The sequence below is a fragment of the Coffea eugenioides genome, chromosome 2 (assembly GCF_003713205.1).
Source record: "Coffea eugenioides isolate CCC68of chromosome 2, Ceug_1.0, whole genome shotgun sequence".
Classification (NCBI taxonomy): domain Eukaryota; kingdom Viridiplantae; phylum Streptophyta; class Magnoliopsida; order Gentianales; family Rubiaceae; genus Coffea; species Coffea eugenioides.
In genome coordinates, this window is record NC_040036.1 from 16,465,889 (window position 1) to 16,484,028 (window position 18,140).

Genomic DNA, 18,140 nt, shown 5'->3' on the forward strand with positions numbered 1-18,140 from the left:
TTTTTATTAAAAAGTAAGAGAAAATTTAAAATTTTCAAACTGATTTGAATAATGTACCACAAATTGGTGGTACTATGATAGTTGAAGGTGCAAATCATAAATTAATAATAGTTGAGGGGCGCAAATTAGAATTAAGTGTAAAAAATTTTGGAGTCATTTGAACATTCTTACATAAAGTCTCTCGAGAAAATAAAGAAGAAAAACTTTGCACAGACCAAAAACATGATATACCAAGCAAGTGACAATTAAAATTGCCAAATATTTAGACAGACGAGTACCTCTACAATTCACTATCTTACAAGAAGTTCACATTATTTAGTATTAACAAAAAGGTCTAGACATGCTTAACCATTTGCTAAATAGTTACTCTCCACACAAATGCAAATACATGCCTACTACATAATGTGGGTTCATGGAAAATTACAACAATTCATTACAGCTATAGCAGTTATCATGTACCAAGTATTAGGGGGCTCGTAACTGAATGGAATGTATATAATAATTAACATACAAATAATGCTGAAAGAAGTAATTTTCACTTGCTTACAGTTCTTCCAGATAATCAAGGTTTCCAATTTCCGCAGGAAGTTGACCGCTTAAAGCAAGTCCACTGAGATTGCTGCAATTCATCATTTATTAGAATTTGAAGGATCAAAAAGACCAAATGCTGAAGGGTTTACCCAATAGATAAGCTTTTGTGTATTCAATTTATGCTCTTATTTTATTCTAAGCATTATGGTTATAGAAGATTGAAGATTCCTTTGCTGCATGTGTTAATTGTACTATAAAACTGTTCAATGCCTTTGTATATGTCGTGGATTATTCTAGTACGAATATGCTGAGGTAATTTTAGAATGGAAAAGGGGAAAACAGACTAAATTCACCCATATTCTTTCTTGCAGTCATAGACCTTGATTCAAATAGACCAAGATAAATATCATATATTCTTTTCATTTTATATGTATTCTTCTTCTCGCAATTAAACTTTTTGGTATATTCAAGAAATATCTAAGTTTCTACTTATGGTACAAGGCAATACATGTATTAGCAATAGAGAGAATACTCTGCCTCATGGAAGAATGTGAGACGGACAAAGGAAAACTATGAATTAGCCATTGAAGAGTGAAAAAAACCATTGGGCTAACGGCCAAGAAGAGGCTCTTAGATCTCTCTCCGCTCTTGGGGCTCTCTCCCCCTTAGTGTCGAGGAAAGCTTATGCTTATGCTTCCCAATGTGTCATCAAGTACAGTGGGTGGATTAGTATGCTTGTCTGGTTCGAATGTGGTGTTCTCCCCATCTAATTATCATTTGATCCAGTTGAGCCCTATTCCATCCCTTATTGTAGGAGTATGTACTATGCTAGTACGGTTGCAGCTTGAGGGTTTAAAAAAAAAGGATGAAAGAGTGAAAGGGAATTAGTAAGAAAAAACATACATTTCAGTCACCCTACATATATTCGTACTGTTGTCGCAATTGCATTTCATGAATGGTCTATGCTTTGTTGGAGGGCAATCGGTTGCTGTGATGGAAATCAAAAAGTTCCGAGGCGTCACAAGTTCAAGCAGAGCATTTACAGCATCCACTGGCAAAAGAAGTATAGATTAAGCATAGAAACACATTTCACGACAATTACCAAATTGAGATCAATAATTGACGTAATAATAGAGCCCATTTGAAATTATAGTGTTTTTATTAAGAAAAAAATTCCAGATGATCAAAGTTCATTGAGGCTGCTTGGTAATTATGGTTTTAGAAATTTTACTGGCAGTGTCAAATTTCACAAGCTCAAAGTTAGTGATTTTGGAATTTTTTTTAACAGATTAAAAGTAAAGTCTGACTATTTTATATTAAAATTAAATGTAGTTAAAGATAGTAGTATAATAAAACATTCGAAATCATACATTACCTAGTAGAAAAAGGTAATTGTGAAAATATGTTCCCAAAAGTAGAAATTAAGAATTCATTAGGCACTTTTTCAAAAGCTATAATAATTAGTAAACAAATTGTTTTAGGATAAGTGATCGCAATCTCAAACAGGCTCTCTTTATTTATTTATTGGTAGAAAACAAGCTCTCTTTATGATAATTTACCACTATTCTTTTGCGGTTTATGTGTCCTATCTTTAACTCCCACAAGGTTTAGAAGCCTACTATTTGCTCCCCTGTGTTTGGACTAAAGGTTAATTTTAGTAGTAAACTATAAGAATAGCAATTTTTTAGTGTTAATTTTTTGCTAAATTGCAATTGAATTTAGACTTCTAAAGGGTTTTAATCAACGTCTACATTTGTGTAAAATAACCAACAATTCCTTTTTCAATTATTGTCAATTAGTCCCTAAGCAACTTGTTATAACCATTTGTAACACGTATAATAATATAATTATTGTATTATTATTGATGTTGTTATTATTGGTTGTTTACCTTAAATAACAATGCGGAGAAGAAAAAATACAAGGAAATAATATCCCTGGCTGTCCTCCCTCTAGGTATTGAAAAACTGACTCCTTGAATTAGCTTTGGAATAAACTTGCAGCATAGAGGAGTAAATATTAAGTAGTTTGGCATGAATTAAATTCCATCTGTAGATCATTAGTGCAATAATATCAGGGAAAATTTAGCTAAGCATCTAAAAATGCCCCTTGAACTTTTCTAACTAGTACTTCTGATGTTACATACTTTTTATTCAAGTAGTCATCCTCTTGAAATCTATGTTTACTTAATTTGGGAAAATAAATATGGCAAAGAATTTTTTACAATGCATGGGAGAATATGAACTGAAACAGGATGCAAATTTTATATCCCATATATTCTTTTTGCGCCTAACGTATTTTGGCACTCCAAAGTTACAGAAAATTTTAATAGATCGTTAAAAGTAAATAGAATTTCTATTCTACCCTCCAAAAGTAGTTGGAAAAATAGCAGAGTACTTCAATTAGTAATTTCACCTACTACATTTCTGCAATGGTGGCACTAGTTATAGAAATTTTTAACAGCTAGGATGTACGTATCTCATATTTTTGTCGTTGTCAGATACATGTGGTAAAATCATGATTAAATGATATAACTATGCGCTCAGCTTGTGACACATTACTTTAACTTCGTGAGCTATGGACTTCATGAAGATTATAATGCCAGGCATAAATACTCAACTAGACATTTGATACTGAATGAAATTAAAGCTGATGAAAAATTCGAGCCAAATTTTCTTGAATGGAATGTGAACAAAGTTTCTTGTTTGGAGCCCAACTGCGATTTTTTTCAATTTGAAGGACCTAACTGAAACTTCTTGTTACTTAAATTTTAGGGCTAAAATGGAATTAACCCTTCTTGCTATGTGTTTACTTGATTCAATTAATAGTTGTTTATACAACATTTAATTTGGTGGTTATGTTTAGTATTGAATGTTAAAGTACACAAAGAGGATTAGCCTACTACGAGGCTTTACACAGTTTTTGGGCCTGCTTTTTACTTTTACCTTCCCCAAAAACAAACTAATTTTTCTGTTATTGAACATGCTTTTGAAACGGATGTTTGTCAAATATATATATTTTCCAATTATTTGAATTGATTTACCATTTAAACACTCTTTTATAGAATCCTTATCTTCTTCTATATAGACCCTTATGTGATCTAATATAACTTTTCCAAATCACTAACAATTCAAGCTCCTCTTAGCTATTACATTTTTTGGGTATGAACAATTACCCATCGGCCATTGATTAGACAAATCCTTCATAAAATCAACGTTAATATGTTCTCCAACACAGAATATCCACTTAATTATTATAGGGGAAAAACAATTCTGACAATGTATAGTTTCAATCCTTCACAGATGCATGATAAGTAATATTATTAAAAGGAAAATGTAAAGAGAACATTATCGAATTAACAAAATCCAAGAACATCTTACCGTCTCGTTGGAGAAGCTGTGGCTCTCGGGATGGAGAAGGAAAAGAAGAAGCACCACCGCTCGTCCCATTACACGTTCCCCGATAACAATGATTGCCCGATTCTTCCAAGCTTGTTCTGCAGCAGAGTGCCAGAAACAGCAGTAAAGAAGCTAAAACCTTGAACATGTTTCTTTGAGTACTTCTCCAATGAGCATTCATATGGCTTTGCTCTAAAGAGTTCTTGGCGTTCTTATATATAGATACTTCCACAGCAGCTATTTGGACTAATCAGCTAATTTCTAGTAAAATGACAAGTATGCCATTCACCAATTGCTAAGGATTGAATTCATTTTCAAAAAGATGAATTTGTCATTTCAGAAAATATTTGCTACGGAATTTAGAATAGTGACATTATCACTAGCCACGTGGTTCACGAGGCGTACCGATCACACCGAATTTATAAAGACATGCCATGGAGTTATAATTCGAATATTTTGATCTCGAGTTTATATGTAAGTACACTACTATTTTGACTTTGTTTGAGAAAATTGAACAAAAAAGTCCTTTACATTCTCACGTTTCTCTTTTCCACTTAGACACATTTAAAGTGACACAACCAACCTTTGTTTTCCCTAATGTATCAAAACATTGATGGTGTGGTTCCAAATAAAACTTTAGCAGCAAAGCCTAAAGCTCTCTCTCTCTCTCTCTCTTTTTTTTGATGAGTAATCTGCCTGAAAATGTAACATCTAAACCTACACCACTTTTTTTCGAAAAAGAAAGCAATGTGCCAATGGCATGCACTGTCTAAAGACCTTGACCATTCATGTTGCTTTTTCTTTAAACGGTGGAAAGGCATTTAATTCAACTTACTTCCTCACTGTTCCACAATGTTCTACGCTATCAATGACAAACTCTTGACAGCGAAACTCGATCCGTTTCTTTCTTTGGCAAAATGAACAGACCTTACCAAGCTCAATCTCATTGCCCATGATGCCATTTATGCTCCTGTATGTTTCCAATTCTACATTGGCTTCTGAAACAATTCTTCCGAAAAGCGATCTAACATTGGATCGATGGAGACTTTTCTGAACTCAGAATCGATCTCGTTTCAAGTGAAAAGTTACCATTAAATAAAGCTATTGTCTGGTGGTAGCAATGGAATTTTTCACATGACTGACAAGAACATTTCCTTTAACTACATCTTCCAATTATTTTTTTCTTTTCAATGACCAATGACCTTCGCTTCAGGTGCAGCCAACTTTGCTGTTATTGCTAATTTGGGAATAGATACAGTTTGACTACCGATCAATCTATCGTGTTGTCATTTGTGCGAATAAAATGGTAAGGAAGAATAGACACTGAGCATCTAATTATCATAGTGTCCTACATCGGTTTGGTTGAGGCATTGGATTGAAATTTATGAGCGAACATGTCTGGGTATAGCGACAGGGATTTGTTTAAATTATCTGTAAAACTTCACCTTCAAGGCTTCAAGAAAGCGTAGATTTTTCCAAAAAGAAAAGTTCCGGAATCATGCGTCTTTTCCGTAGGACTGAGAGAAACGAATCAATACGAAATACACAGAAAAGTAATCTTTAAAGCCAATCCATGAAAAATATTCAGCCTAGAGAGCTTCTGTCTCTTTGAGTGCTGCATGTATTTTTAATTGGAGTACATAATCATTCAGTGTTCCTCCTCCTTAAAGGGCATTCAAGTTTTCCTTTATTTAAGTCATAAATTACTGACTGATGTTCGAGGTCGAATGTAAGGCAGGATGAATAGTATAACATAGTATTGCTTCTGAAAATGGGAATTAGAAAATTGAATAGCAAATTGTGTGGTTGGGTTTTATTGGGCTTGTTTTCGACAATCCATCATAACCTAAAATTGAATCTTCTTGTTTTTGAAATTGGAACATTAAGCCGGGGTCGTTTCTGAAAATAACTTCTACTTTATTTCAAGAAGATTATTAAAACACGTTCTCAAAAGTTTCTAAAAATTCACAAAAATCAACCTACTTTTTTTTTATTTCTACTAAACTTGCTTGTAATTTCTTGAAGTAGTTGAGAACAAGTTCATAACTACCATAAACTATATTCCAAGTCTTCAATTAGTAATTACCATTTCCTTGTCTAATAGTAATTGTTACGTTCAAAACACACATTTTTTTTGACAAGTACTCACATCCTCTATACTTTATAATCTTGATTGTAGAAAACTGACGATTGAATTGACAACATATATGTTTTCGGCAATTCATAATAAGCCAAAATTTCTTCTTTTTGTAATTGAAAAAAAAAAGTTTGGAAAATTAAACTTGGGTCTCTTTTGAAAATAAAATTCCAAAAAAAGAAACGCGATTTCAATTTTTTCTAACAAATTAACAAAAATCGATTTATTTTTTTTTATTTCAGCAGAATTAATCTGCTTGTAACTTTCCATAAGCAGTTGAGCACAAATCCATACCTACCATAAGGCATAGACTAGAAACCTTGGGGTATTAATTCAGATTTCTTACCATCTAATACCACTAATCTTCAGTTACTAATTACCATTTCCTTGTCTAGAAATACTTGTTTATTCAAAACACCCATTCTTTGGCAAGTACTCACGGCAATTATACTTTACAATCTTGATTTTAGAAAATTGACACCACATTCATTGCTTTGACAACATACTTTTGAGAATTTTGGACTGCTTATCTCCAACTTTAATGCTTAGACAATAGTTGAGAATACGTAAACATCAATGGACTCAGGAGTGCTAACATTTAATGCAAACCGCTGAAAGAGACCAATTTTCCAGAAACATGCTTTCTCTTCAATACTGTGTAACCAAACATGGTGTCAATGTTCTTATCAATGACTTAATGTAATATCTGTGTATATTCAGCCGTCCACCTTAGCCTCAAGAATTGTCTCTATATTACTAAAAGAAAAGGATAAATTGTCTCTATCGTCTTGTACTATTTCCTCGTTATTGCATGAAGAGAAACTGCAAGATTTTCTATGAAGAATTTTAGTAACAAATCCTGAAATCACAGAAGGGATAAGACAACGGTTGATTAATCAGACTAGAAACATCAGATTATACCTACTTATGGCTGCAATTTCTTCTTGGATTCTTTAATTGGTGAAAAGGTGTTTAATTCAACTTAATTCCTCACTGTTCCACAATATTCTCTGCTTCCATTAAGCAAAAACAGTAGTTAATAACTGAAGCAAAAATGAATAATTTCAGAAACCTCCACTAAGGATTTTGATTATTTCACTAGCCTCCCTTTAACTTTCAAAAATTATACTGATCTCTCTTGAGATTTATTATCTTATAACATCTACATCCAACCAACAATTGACTGTTGTATGCTTTTGTGCACATTAAGTTTTAAACTGTCATTTGACCTTTGTGATAATATTTGGATGCCTACATTGCTAAACTTAGGAAAAATCATTCAAAGTGTCTTTCACATTTTACCAAATGAATTTTTTTCTTTCACTTTTAAAATATTAATTTTACATCCCTTACAAATTTAACTTTTTAACCTAAAATCACCATGTAACCCACATATAGTCATTTTTTATGTAAAAAAAGGTTAAATGCCACTTTTTAGTAGTAAAAATGAATATGGATCGGCTTAGATCCAAATTTTTAGCAAAAAAATGAATATGATTTCGATCAATTTCTAATTTTTTAGGGATAAAAATGAATATGGATTGGATCATTTATTTAACTATAAATGGGATTTAACCATTTTGCTCCTAAAAAAATAATGATGTGTGGGCTACGTAATAAATTCAGGGCAAGAAGTAGTAGAAAATCTAAGACAGAACTAAATTTTATCAACTTGGATATATAAAGAATGTAAAATTACTATTTCAAAAGTAAAGGATGAACAAGTTTATCTGATAAAATATGAGAAATATTTTGAACAATTTTTTTCTAAATTTATATAGGTGGCTAAGGTCAAGACATACTGTCGGTGCTTACTTATCAATGTGAGACACCGCAAAGCGAAACTCGATTTATGTTTTCTTTGGCCGAATGAACCTTACCAATGAAGCTAAATCTCAATGCCCGTGAGGCCATTTATGCTCCTGTATGTTTTCAATTCTACAGTGGCTTCCAAAACAATTCTTACGAAAAGTGATCTAGAGTTGGATCGATAACGACTTCAGAACTCAGAATTGAGCTGGTTCACGTAAAAATTTACCATTAAATAAAGCTATTGTCTGACGGCAATAGGATGCTTCATACTTTTACATGACTTCCAAAAATATTTCCTTTAATTTCATCTTCCATTTTTTTTTCTGTTTTCTATAGCCAATGACCTGCGCTTTAGGTGCTGACAACTTTATTATACTGGCTAATTTGGGAATAAATACTTCTGCGAATGTGAAATTGGAATAATATGATAGGATTGAAATTATATGGACAAACAAATCAGGGTACAGCAACATTAGGGATTGTTCAATTTATCCGTAAAACTTCACCTTCTAGGCTTCAGGAATATGTAGAATTTTCCGAAAAGAAAAATACCACATTCATATTGCTTCTTCAGATCCAGACCTCTCTAGTTCAGGTTCAGGTTCTGTTCAATTCAATCAATTGTCTAAACTGACACAATTTTAGGATAAACTAATATATTTTTGGTGTAATTGTGAGTTATATACTAACTCAATTATAATTCACATTTATACCGAAGGCTCTGCATGGATATCTTTTTTTTTTGGGCAAATTATACTTTACCCTCCTGTGATTTAGTGTTTTTTTACATAACTCTCCTATGATTTCAAAAGTTATACATAATCCTCTCATAGTTTGGATTAAAGTATCAAAGTGACAGAAATAATCATTCGTAACGGAACCTTTGAAAATGTCAAAATTATCCTTATAAATACATGACACACTAATCTCGTATGATTTTATATTTTACCATATAACCCCCTTATAATTTTCAAAATATACACAAAACCCTTCTTGGTTAACAAATAATTTTCAACTTTACATAAGGGTGTTTTTGACATTTTAGGTGATTCCGTTACGAATGATCATTTTTGTCACTTTAACACTTTAATCCAAACCATGAGGAGATTATGTATAATTTTTTAAATCATAGAGGGGTTATGCAGAAAAATATTAAACCACAAGGGAGTAAAATGTAGTTGCCCTTTTTTTTTTTGAAAAACAGTTTTTATTTTTGGAGTCTACCGTAACACTCCAAAAACAATTCCAAATATATCTAATAAATTGATAAATTCATTATTTGCATATATTTACCTTATAATTTTCTTAACTTTTATTATGGATTTGTCAAATTATGAGTATATTTTCTACGATTTGCAAATCATGTTGGAATTTGAATTGAGAAGATTTGGAGAAAAATCAAGGATATTGTGCTGGAAGAGATATCTTGGAAACAATTATCAAGAAAAGACATTTGAATTTTGGAAATCTTACCAAGTGATTACACATTGGCCAATCAAAAGGGATATTAGATACAATCCAATTTTTTAAAGAGAAGTTTAGTAGGAATTCATAGATTTTTCAAATGCCTTAATCTCTTATCTTTTAACCTTGATAAGGGAAGTTTTCTTACTATAAATAGCGACAAATAGAAGACACTAAGGGATCCCTATTCACTCCTTTGTTATTTTCTTTTTCTTTTCTCTACATTTTTCTCTAGAAGATGAGTAGCTAGGGAGAAAATTTCAATCTCCATCATTGGGTTGTGAGAAGACACGTTCGATATATGTAATTTCTTTATATTCTAGTACTTGTTTCTCTTTCGTTTAATTTTTTATGTAATTGATTACTATTTCTCGCTTGTTGAAGTAGTTTTAACGATTACATACATGCTTTCTGGTTCCTTTCAATCCGCAATTGTTGTTATGAATTAGAACAAAAAGCAAGGCAAGTTAATTTGATTGTCTATCCTTTTCATGTTAATTTGCTAAGGAGAAATAGGACAAGATTAAATCATTTCAACTTTCTAATGGTTGCTTGGAATAAATTTACATTCTCTACTTTAATGCTATTATTGGGTGAATGATAATTACTTTTCAATGTTGAATTCACACTTGACTATAGACCAGATGTATCATGAGAGAACAAAGCACATTGATATAAAATATCACTTTATCCGGGATATCATTGCTAAGAGAAAGTCCTTGTTCGAAAGATCAATACCAAGGAGAATCCTGCTGACATGTTTATGAAGCCTCTTCCAGTTTACAAGTTTAAGCAATGTTTGGACTTAGTTGGTGTTCATTATTGGTGATTTAGGCCCGTTGGGGCTTATATGGAGAAGGTGGAGCAAGTTTATAATCACTCGATGTTGGGGACTCATCAAAGTAGAGATTTGTTGACCGATGCTTTGTCCCCCATCGAAGCAAACAGCAGGAAAGGTTCCTTCGGTGAGTCTATAAATATAGGAGGCTTATGAAGGTTTCAAGTGCACCACTCAAGAGAACATTATATGGGCTATTAGCTTCTTGGGTCATCTAACCCATTTGTAGTCAAATATTTTAGACTCTCTTGTTTTGAGTTTAGGAATATTTCCTAAACCCTTTTGTAAGTGCCATTTTGGCCTAGGAACCACTTTCCTACGGTTTTTGTATTTTCTTCTTCATAGCTAAAGATTTGCTCCTCCTTCGCCCGTGAACGTAGGTCAATTTGACCGAACCATATAAATTTCTGTGTTTTTTATTTGCTTTGTTATTTGTCTTTATTGGGTTGCCACAACCCTTTTATATGGTCAGTTTTACCGCCTAAGTATTATATGGCTGGTGTCTACTGCCTAACCTTTATATGGTCGGTTATACCGCCTATTTTGTTCTAACTTTAGTTTGTTTATTCCTGGGGCAGTCCTAATAAAAAATAGTTCGAAGTATACAATATCACTAAGTTGTTGTATGGGGTCTCGGTAAGACAGATTTTTGAGTCTCAAACACATTTACACGATTGACAGATTTTTTTTTTTAAATCATCATCGTTTACTGTTCTAGTTAGAGGGCATATTAGAGCTCATTCACGATTCTCTAGCTAATGCAAATTAATCACAGTTTATTTGATTTACCAAAGTGGTTATTCAAAGTTCTAAAACGCAACTTGATCACACTCTCAAGTACTCAAAACTTACTCATATTGATGATCTGGATGCAACAAACTCCAGATAACGCGATCATATTCCAATCAAGGCCTTATTAATCTGCTATCTGAGCAAAATAATGTCACTTCCATCTTGCAATTACATATTCACATATATAAAGGTGCATTTGTAAATAAAATATCCACCAAATAGTGAAAAGACAGTACAATGTCCAATCTCAATGGATTTAATTAATCCCAGAATATTAGTTAGCGGAGGTGGTAGCATCATCAATTTCTTTGCTGGCAGATGGAGAAATAGTTGAATTTGAACCGTCCTCATTAGAAGTACTCCCGCTTTAAGCAGACTGAGAGAACGTAGCTACGGGCTCAGAAATTACAGGCCTTCAAGAACAGTAAAAACATCAGACGTGGTAGGCCTGAGATCAAAGCTTGAGCTCACACATTGCATTGCTAAATGTAGCATGGTAAGTGCTTCGTTGTGCTTACCTAAACTTAGTGGGGCAAGACTGTACGCTTGAAATAAAATAATTTTTTTTTAGACTTTTGCTCTATTTCCTATAATTTTGCTCATTCGAGTAGTAATTAAATGTATCTCAACTAATAGGTTTGAAACAATTGGACCAGTAGAAGAGGCACTTAAAAGAAACAAATTGGTTGTTTAGAGATGACTATTTTTTAAATTATAGGGGACAATGTCAACGGTATTTTTTAAAATTGAGGGGCAGAAAGCAATTGTGAGAGGAACCTAAAATTTTATAAAATTTCAAGCCTATTTTGTGATTTTCGCAAAGTTGAGGCGGGCAATTTCGCTCCCTCATATCAAGGTGCCCTGATTGTAGACAATGTTGATGTTTTAATAGATTGAAAATATTAGTTTAGCTTTGTGCCTTGTATCTTGTAGGTTTGATACAGGGTACGACGGTGTTATGTCCCGGATTTGGAGCATGAAAATTACAACCATGAAATGTGCCGTTAACTATAATTTTTAATGTTTTTAAGCTTATTCTAGTGGCAATAATTTTTTATTATTAAATATACCAAAAAAGGAATAAAAGTACTTCAACAGAGAGATATCTAAATTGCTCATTCTTCTACGAACATGAAGTAATACAAATACACACTTCAATTCTCCGTGTGGAGCTGATAATTTGGTTGGCATTAGATCCGAAATGAGGAGAGGGGGGCGGGAAAAGTCCACATTTTCGAATTTGACCCGCGAATATTTTTACAAGACTCACTTGTTTACGAAGACCAAAAATATTTTTGCTTGTGTCACTTTGCTGTATAGAGAGGAAATCTGAATCATGGGTCAATAAAATAAAAAAAACGACTGAAACAAGCAATAGTGACACAGATTCTGCTGTAATAGAGGACCTGATGAATCCAAGTAAATACTGCAAAAATACTGCAAATTCTGAGCAAAAGTGATCCATTGAAAGTAGTATTATTGTTCATCTACAAATTATCACTAAACAAACTTGCCGTTTGGATCTGTTGGTCAGACACTATCATAAAACAAAAAGCATTTTTAAATGATTGAAAACTTCTGCTATTGTCAACTGTGGACTTGCACAGGTGCAACTGAAAGTTGGTCCGGTTCTATCGGCTCATTTCGGATTTGGTGTATTTATTATTCTTGTTCTATTACAAGAGTTAATTTACATGAACAAAATGTTTCATGTACTCAGAAATACAACAATACGTTAAGCCCGTTTCTTACTAACCCATATTTGTTAAGCCTCTAAAGCGAACCAAGAGCACATCATCTTGCTGTTAACAATCGTACCCCCTAGTTCCTATGCACCTAAAAATCAGATTCACATCATGTATTTTTTTTTTTTTAACCAAAATACTACATTTGATTTCATAGCATGCAAAAGTTTGACTGTTCTCCTTTTTTTTCCATCTTGTTGCCTACTACAATGTAATCAAAAAGGAAACGCTAAATCCATTATATTTTGCAATTGCACTTTCCAAAGCAAGCATGTCGTGGAAAAAGATAATATGTTTTCTTGAAATTTGGAACTCATTGAAATTTGAAATAGCAGTTGATACACCATACATAAACCAAAAATATGTTTTTGCAGAATACATATTCACACACAGAAAGGGGCATCTGTAAGCATCCACAAAATAGTGAAAGAACGATACCATATTCCATCTCAATGGTTTCTGATCCCAAAACATTAATCAGTGACGTTGAGAATCATCAATTTCATTGCCGGTAGATGGAGAAATAGTTGTATTTGAAGTTTCTCCGTGAGAAGTACTCCCAGAATGAGTAGACCGAGGTTTTGAGGCAGAGCTGATATCAAATTTCTCATTGCCTTCAAGAACATTAACCACATATGCCATGGTAGGCCTGAGATCGAAGCTTTGGTTCACACATTTCATTGCTAAACATAGCATTCTAAGTGCTTCGTTGGGTTTAAAGTTTGATGATTTCAGATCTTGATCAACTAAAGCTATAAGATTCCCCTCCTCCTGGTGTTTAATAGCCTGCACTTGTAAAGAAGAACAGCCTGTTTAAACAATCTACCCCAAAAAAATAATAATAATAATAAACTTCTTCTCTTCCTCTCGTGTTACATTTCTGTTATCTCACCTTATTCAGAAGGGAGTCATTTGGATCCTTTGGCCTCAATGTGTAAATTTCCTGCCCGCTAACAATTTCAAGTGTGATGATTCCAAAGCTATAAACATCCGCTTTAGGTGTTAAGGGGAACCCTTGTATCTGCTCAGGTGACATATGTCCCCTGCAAACAAAGCTCTGTGATGAGAAAATATAATGTCTACAACAGGATAAACTAAATTGAAAGAAATGTGATTCATTACGTTATTTTTGGTTTTGGCAAACTACCAAGGGGAGTTTTGTCTTTAACAAGCGGGGCATCAACACGCTGTGAATCATGACTACCAAGGGCAGTTTTGTCTTTATCAAGCGGGGCGCCGACAAGCTGAGAATCATGAAATTGGGAGTATCCGAAGTCGGATATCTTCACGGTAAAATCCTTGTCAAGAAGTATGTTTGTTGGTTTGATATTGCAGTGTATTACTTGTAGTTTGGACTCATGAAGACAAGCCAAACCTTTTGCCACCCCAAGGCAAATCTTAGCCCTTGTTTCCCAGTTTAGTTCTAGTTTGGCTTCTGCTGGACCTGCAATAAGCCCATTTTAACAAAATCACATAATGCAATTTATTTGGCTTAATATTCTAAAGGAATTGCCAGACAAAAAGTCTCCTGTTTTACCAAATAAAGCATGTTGAAGGGAGACTTTTTCCATGTACTTGTAGACAAGTAGGAGTTGGTTTTGCTCGGTACAGGATCCCATTAGCGTTGCAAGATTTGGATGTTTTAGAGCAGAAATTGTACCAATGGCGGTTACAAATTCGTGGGCCCCTTCTTCTGACTTCGCTGAAAGCTGCTTGACTGCTATTTGAATCCCATCGAGTTCACCCTGATTCAGTCAAGTTCTTAAAATCGATCATTTAGAACAAGAACAATGCTGATATTAGTGAAACTGAGCAGGCTGAAAAAAGTTCTAAATTCGCTTTTCAGCATAAGCCGTGAGGGTAGGGATTACCTATGTAATACAAGTAATCTATCAATGATAAAGTTAACAGAATTCAAATGCGCAAGTGAGTTTAGTGTAAACATAAAACATGCCTTGTAGACATTTCCGACTCCATCTATCTTGTTATCAGGAGCAAAACCATTGGTGGCAGCCTTTAATTTTTTGTAGTCGAAGACCACTCCGGGATGTAGCTCCAAGCCTTTCATAAATAAAACAACATATGAGTATTAACAAGGAAGAAAATTTTTTGAAGCATTGTGGATATCAATGCATCAAACTGAGTATACCTTTGAGCTTTCTATGACGAATCCTGACTAATGCCCAGGATAGGGCCAAGATTAATATGCCAAAAACCAGCGCAGCTCCAACTATCCCGGCAATAACAGCGGGAGGAATTTTGTTGTTCCTTTCTGGTTCCCTAGGAACTACCAAAACAACAATACAGTTTGTTAGAAACGTTACATCTTGCATCAGAAAGAAGGAATGTGTCTGTTACTTTGTATCTATTGCTAGAAAGGATAACAAAAGTATAGGAAAGAGTTAATATGAACACAAAATAGTGTGCAACCAAAAGTTCAAGGTGTATACACTCATCTAGGAAAAAAAAAAAATTACTATACTTTTTTATAAATATTGTAATATTCAGTATAACAGAGGATCCAATTCCAATAATGAATTAAAACAATTGAACCAATCTTGCAACCCCCAAACCCAACTGCTTCTTGCCCTTCTGCACCCATTCTCCTTCACATCTCTCCAACTCTTTCTCCACCATAAACCTTCATGTGCTTAATTCCTGATGTGCTTCTGAGATGTCCCAATCTTCTTAAATAACCTTCTAACACCTAGGTCTGCTTCTTCCCACAATTCCCCGACCCTTTCTACCCATCTGCACAACTTCCCCTCTCTTATTTCCTGCGCTCCTCAACTGTTACCTTTCCACCCACTATCCCCTCACCCTTCTTTGCGTTTGTGGATGTAACATAACCAAAGAAGAGAATGAAAAGAGTGGAAGAAATTAAACAATAGGAACGGGTAGAGGATTGACACATTAAATATCAGAAAAGACGGGCCACTTAGGCATTCCACATATCCTTGGCAAATTAGATCAGTTTAAATTGATGAAACTAAAACAAGAATAAATGGAATTATGTCAGTTTAAACGGATGAAATTAAAACAAGAATAAATGAACATTGAGGACTGTTAAAGAGGATAGTCATGTGGGGAAGATTAAGTGGTAAATTTGAATGTGTGTTGTGCAGTGGTGTAGAGGAATCGGAGAATCATATCTTCTTTGAATATCCTTTTTCAGCAGAAAATTCTAAAAATGGTTTCAGTTTCCAGAGATCCTTTGGCATGGTCAATGGAATTGTCCTGAGTCTCTGGGCATTGGATGTCTACATCCTTTATTGATAAATTTCGAAAACTTGCTCTAACTGTCTCTGTGCTATTCCAAAATGAAAATATATCTGCTGTGATTATAGTAGGTCAGATTATTGATACCAACCGGTATATTGGAGCCTCATGGAGAGATGCGCCAAAGATTCAGGAGAATTGGTTGCTGATAGTTGAGTGGGGTATTTTTCATAAATGCTTTGATAGAGTTTGATAGACAAATAGAAATATGGGTTGTAAAATGTTGTAGAGAATCATAGATGTACAGTTAGCGTATATATGCTTCTTTGCATATGCTTCAGTTCTCTATCAATAAAATTTTGCAATTTTACTGTAAAAAAAAAATTCAGGACTGTTGCAACAATCTATAACAGAAAGTATATACGCTATATATAACATGACTTACTGGTTAGTCAATGAACAAGAACCATACCAGGATACAGGAAATAGCTGATATTAAGGGACCATAGTATTTTGTTGGGGTGTAAGTTGAACCTTTCCCAGTCCAATATAAATGAATCTCCAGTCTTGAGTCAGTTACAGATACATTGCACTCCATGAAATCTCTTTTCAATTTTTGTATATCAAAATCTCTCTGGTAATACTGGCCGCCCTGTAGTCATAATTGATCCAGTTAACATCTCCGATTTCTCCGTAAATAGTTCTTTATCTAGATCAAATTAGTAATTTACCTGAACATCCACATCAAAAACCCTCTTCCTGATTGTAGAAGATCCACTTGTATCCCATCCTATTTCAGCAAAGTGAAGTTTAACCGTATAGTTGTCATTTTTCAAACAAAATCCATAATATTTCAACGATATTGGAGCTATGCGCGCATTTGAGTACAAAGATACATCAGTGTTGGATATATTGCATGTTTTATCTAGAATGAATTCATCTTCATCTGTATCCAGGAACTTTCCCATACTACTATAAGCCCAAGTCTTATTTGTACTCAGAAAGAAAGTTGATCCACCATATGATTGCGTATCAGCTTCATAATCACGCCCATCTACTGATGTTGCATTTCCCCCACAATTAATGTACAAATGATCATCTGTAATACACATAACAGTTAATATCATCGTTCCAAAGAATCTGATGAAGAGAACAAGAAGATTATGCCAACATGGGAAGATAGACTTCTCGTTACTACTCTCATAAAATGAACTCTCAACAAAATGAATCCATTGTCATAAAATGAATTCTCAACAAATCGCTAGCATGTGATGGTTTTGCAGACAAATGACCATGTAGGTAGGAAAAATCAGTCACAGCAAAATCACGGGAAACAACAGGAAGTACAGAAAGTACCAATCTAGTTTTTGAGTAAATAAAATATCTTACAAATTTGTGTGTCATTGTCACAGTGGTAGCCAGCTTGTTGCCATTTCGATCTCGTATCACTATACTGAAAGAAATAAGGTTGCTTCCTAAGACTTGCTTCAGCAGAAAAACAAGCATGCTAGAATTTAAACAGTACTTACTTGAGAGCGGTATTCGAACAAGTTCCTGGAAGAAAGAAATCATGACAAAATCAGCATATGTCATTAGTGAAAGGTACCGAACAGCATAACCATAAACAAATAAAAGGAATATAGGTAGGTATACGTCTGAATGCATGTTTACACTGAATAACTACACTTGCATGTACAGATTTGTAGTAAACCAAAATGCGACTACAAGTTAGATTTCCTCACAGATTTGAAGCTATATAGTCGTTACTCAAGGTCACATTTGTAAAAGAATTTTCAGAAACATCCCTGCAAAATGTCGAATGAAACTGTTACAACTAAGTATAAATTGGGCAATTATATATGGAAACTGAAAGCAATAAACATTCATTTTAATTGTAAGGAATATACATTGTTGAAACAAAATCAAATTTGAAGACCAGTAAGTAAATCAGTGAATTTTGTGGAAAAGGAATGAGCAATAGTATAACATGAGTTATGCAGTCATGAACAACTTGGTGATCTCTTTATTGCTGAAACTGTTGCATCTTGTAATAAATCATAAATTTATGCTCATTTTTCTGGAAAAGGTACTGTGATTCCGATCATGCAATTCTCCAACTGAAATATATATTTACACTACTAAACTATGTGGTGGATTAAACATCGAACAATCAGCATTCCATCTACTATAGGTAAGGGCTTCTGTAA

The 18,140-nt window shown here is 33.8% G+C and overlaps 3 protein-coding genes across 5 annotated transcripts in view; all 3 read right to left on the bottom strand.

Annotated features, from left to right (window-relative positions):
- Positions 1 to 543: 543 nt before the first annotated feature.
- Positions 544 to 4,107, bottom strand: LOC113758028. Its single transcript, XM_027301061.1, has 3 exons — positions 3,909 to 4,107; positions 1,435 to 1,582; positions 544 to 619 (listed from the first exon to the last, which is right to left on the bottom strand). The coding sequence occupies exons 1-3, from the start codon at positions 4,105 to 4,107 to the stop codon at positions 544 to 546; spliced, it is 423 nt and encodes a 140-aa protein (XP_027156862.1).
- A 9,559-nt stretch (positions 4,108 to 13,666) lies between these two features.
- LOC113758036 (probable LRR receptor-like serine/threonine-protein kinase At1g53430) lies at positions 13,667 to 14,782 on the bottom strand. The gene is made up of 4 exons (XM_027301067.1): positions 14,669 to 14,782; positions 14,252 to 14,459; positions 13,862 to 14,158; positions 13,667 to 13,757 (listed from the first exon to the last, which is right to left on the bottom strand). Exons 1-4 carry the CDS (start codon positions 14,780 to 14,782, stop codon positions 13,717 to 13,719), a joined length of 660 nt encoding a protein of 219 aa, XP_027156868.1. The 3' UTR covers positions 13,667 to 13,716.
- The window catches only part of LOC113762221 (probable LRR receptor-like serine/threonine-protein kinase At1g53430), a 32,748-nt gene continuing 29,281 nt past the window's right edge, over positions 14,674 to 18,140 (bottom strand). For all 3 annotated transcript variants that reach the window (XM_027305572.1, XM_027305571.1, XM_027305573.1), the window contains exons 16-22: positions 17,676 to 17,738; positions 17,463 to 17,487; positions 17,323 to 17,386; positions 16,665 to 17,032; positions 16,406 to 16,585; positions 14,864 to 15,001; positions 14,674 to 14,775 (exon numbers count right to left, since the gene is read on the bottom strand). In XM_027305572.1, coding sequence (XP_027161373.1) covers positions 14,945 to 15,001; positions 16,406 to 16,585; positions 16,665 to 17,032; positions 17,323 to 17,386; positions 17,463 to 17,487; positions 17,676 to 17,738 — 757 coding nt within the window. In that variant the 3' untranslated portion in view covers positions 14,674 to 14,775; positions 14,864 to 14,944. The remainder of the gene's footprint in view (positions 14,776 to 14,863; positions 15,002 to 16,405; positions 16,586 to 16,664; positions 17,033 to 17,322; positions 17,387 to 17,462; positions 17,488 to 17,675; positions 17,739 to 18,140) is intronic.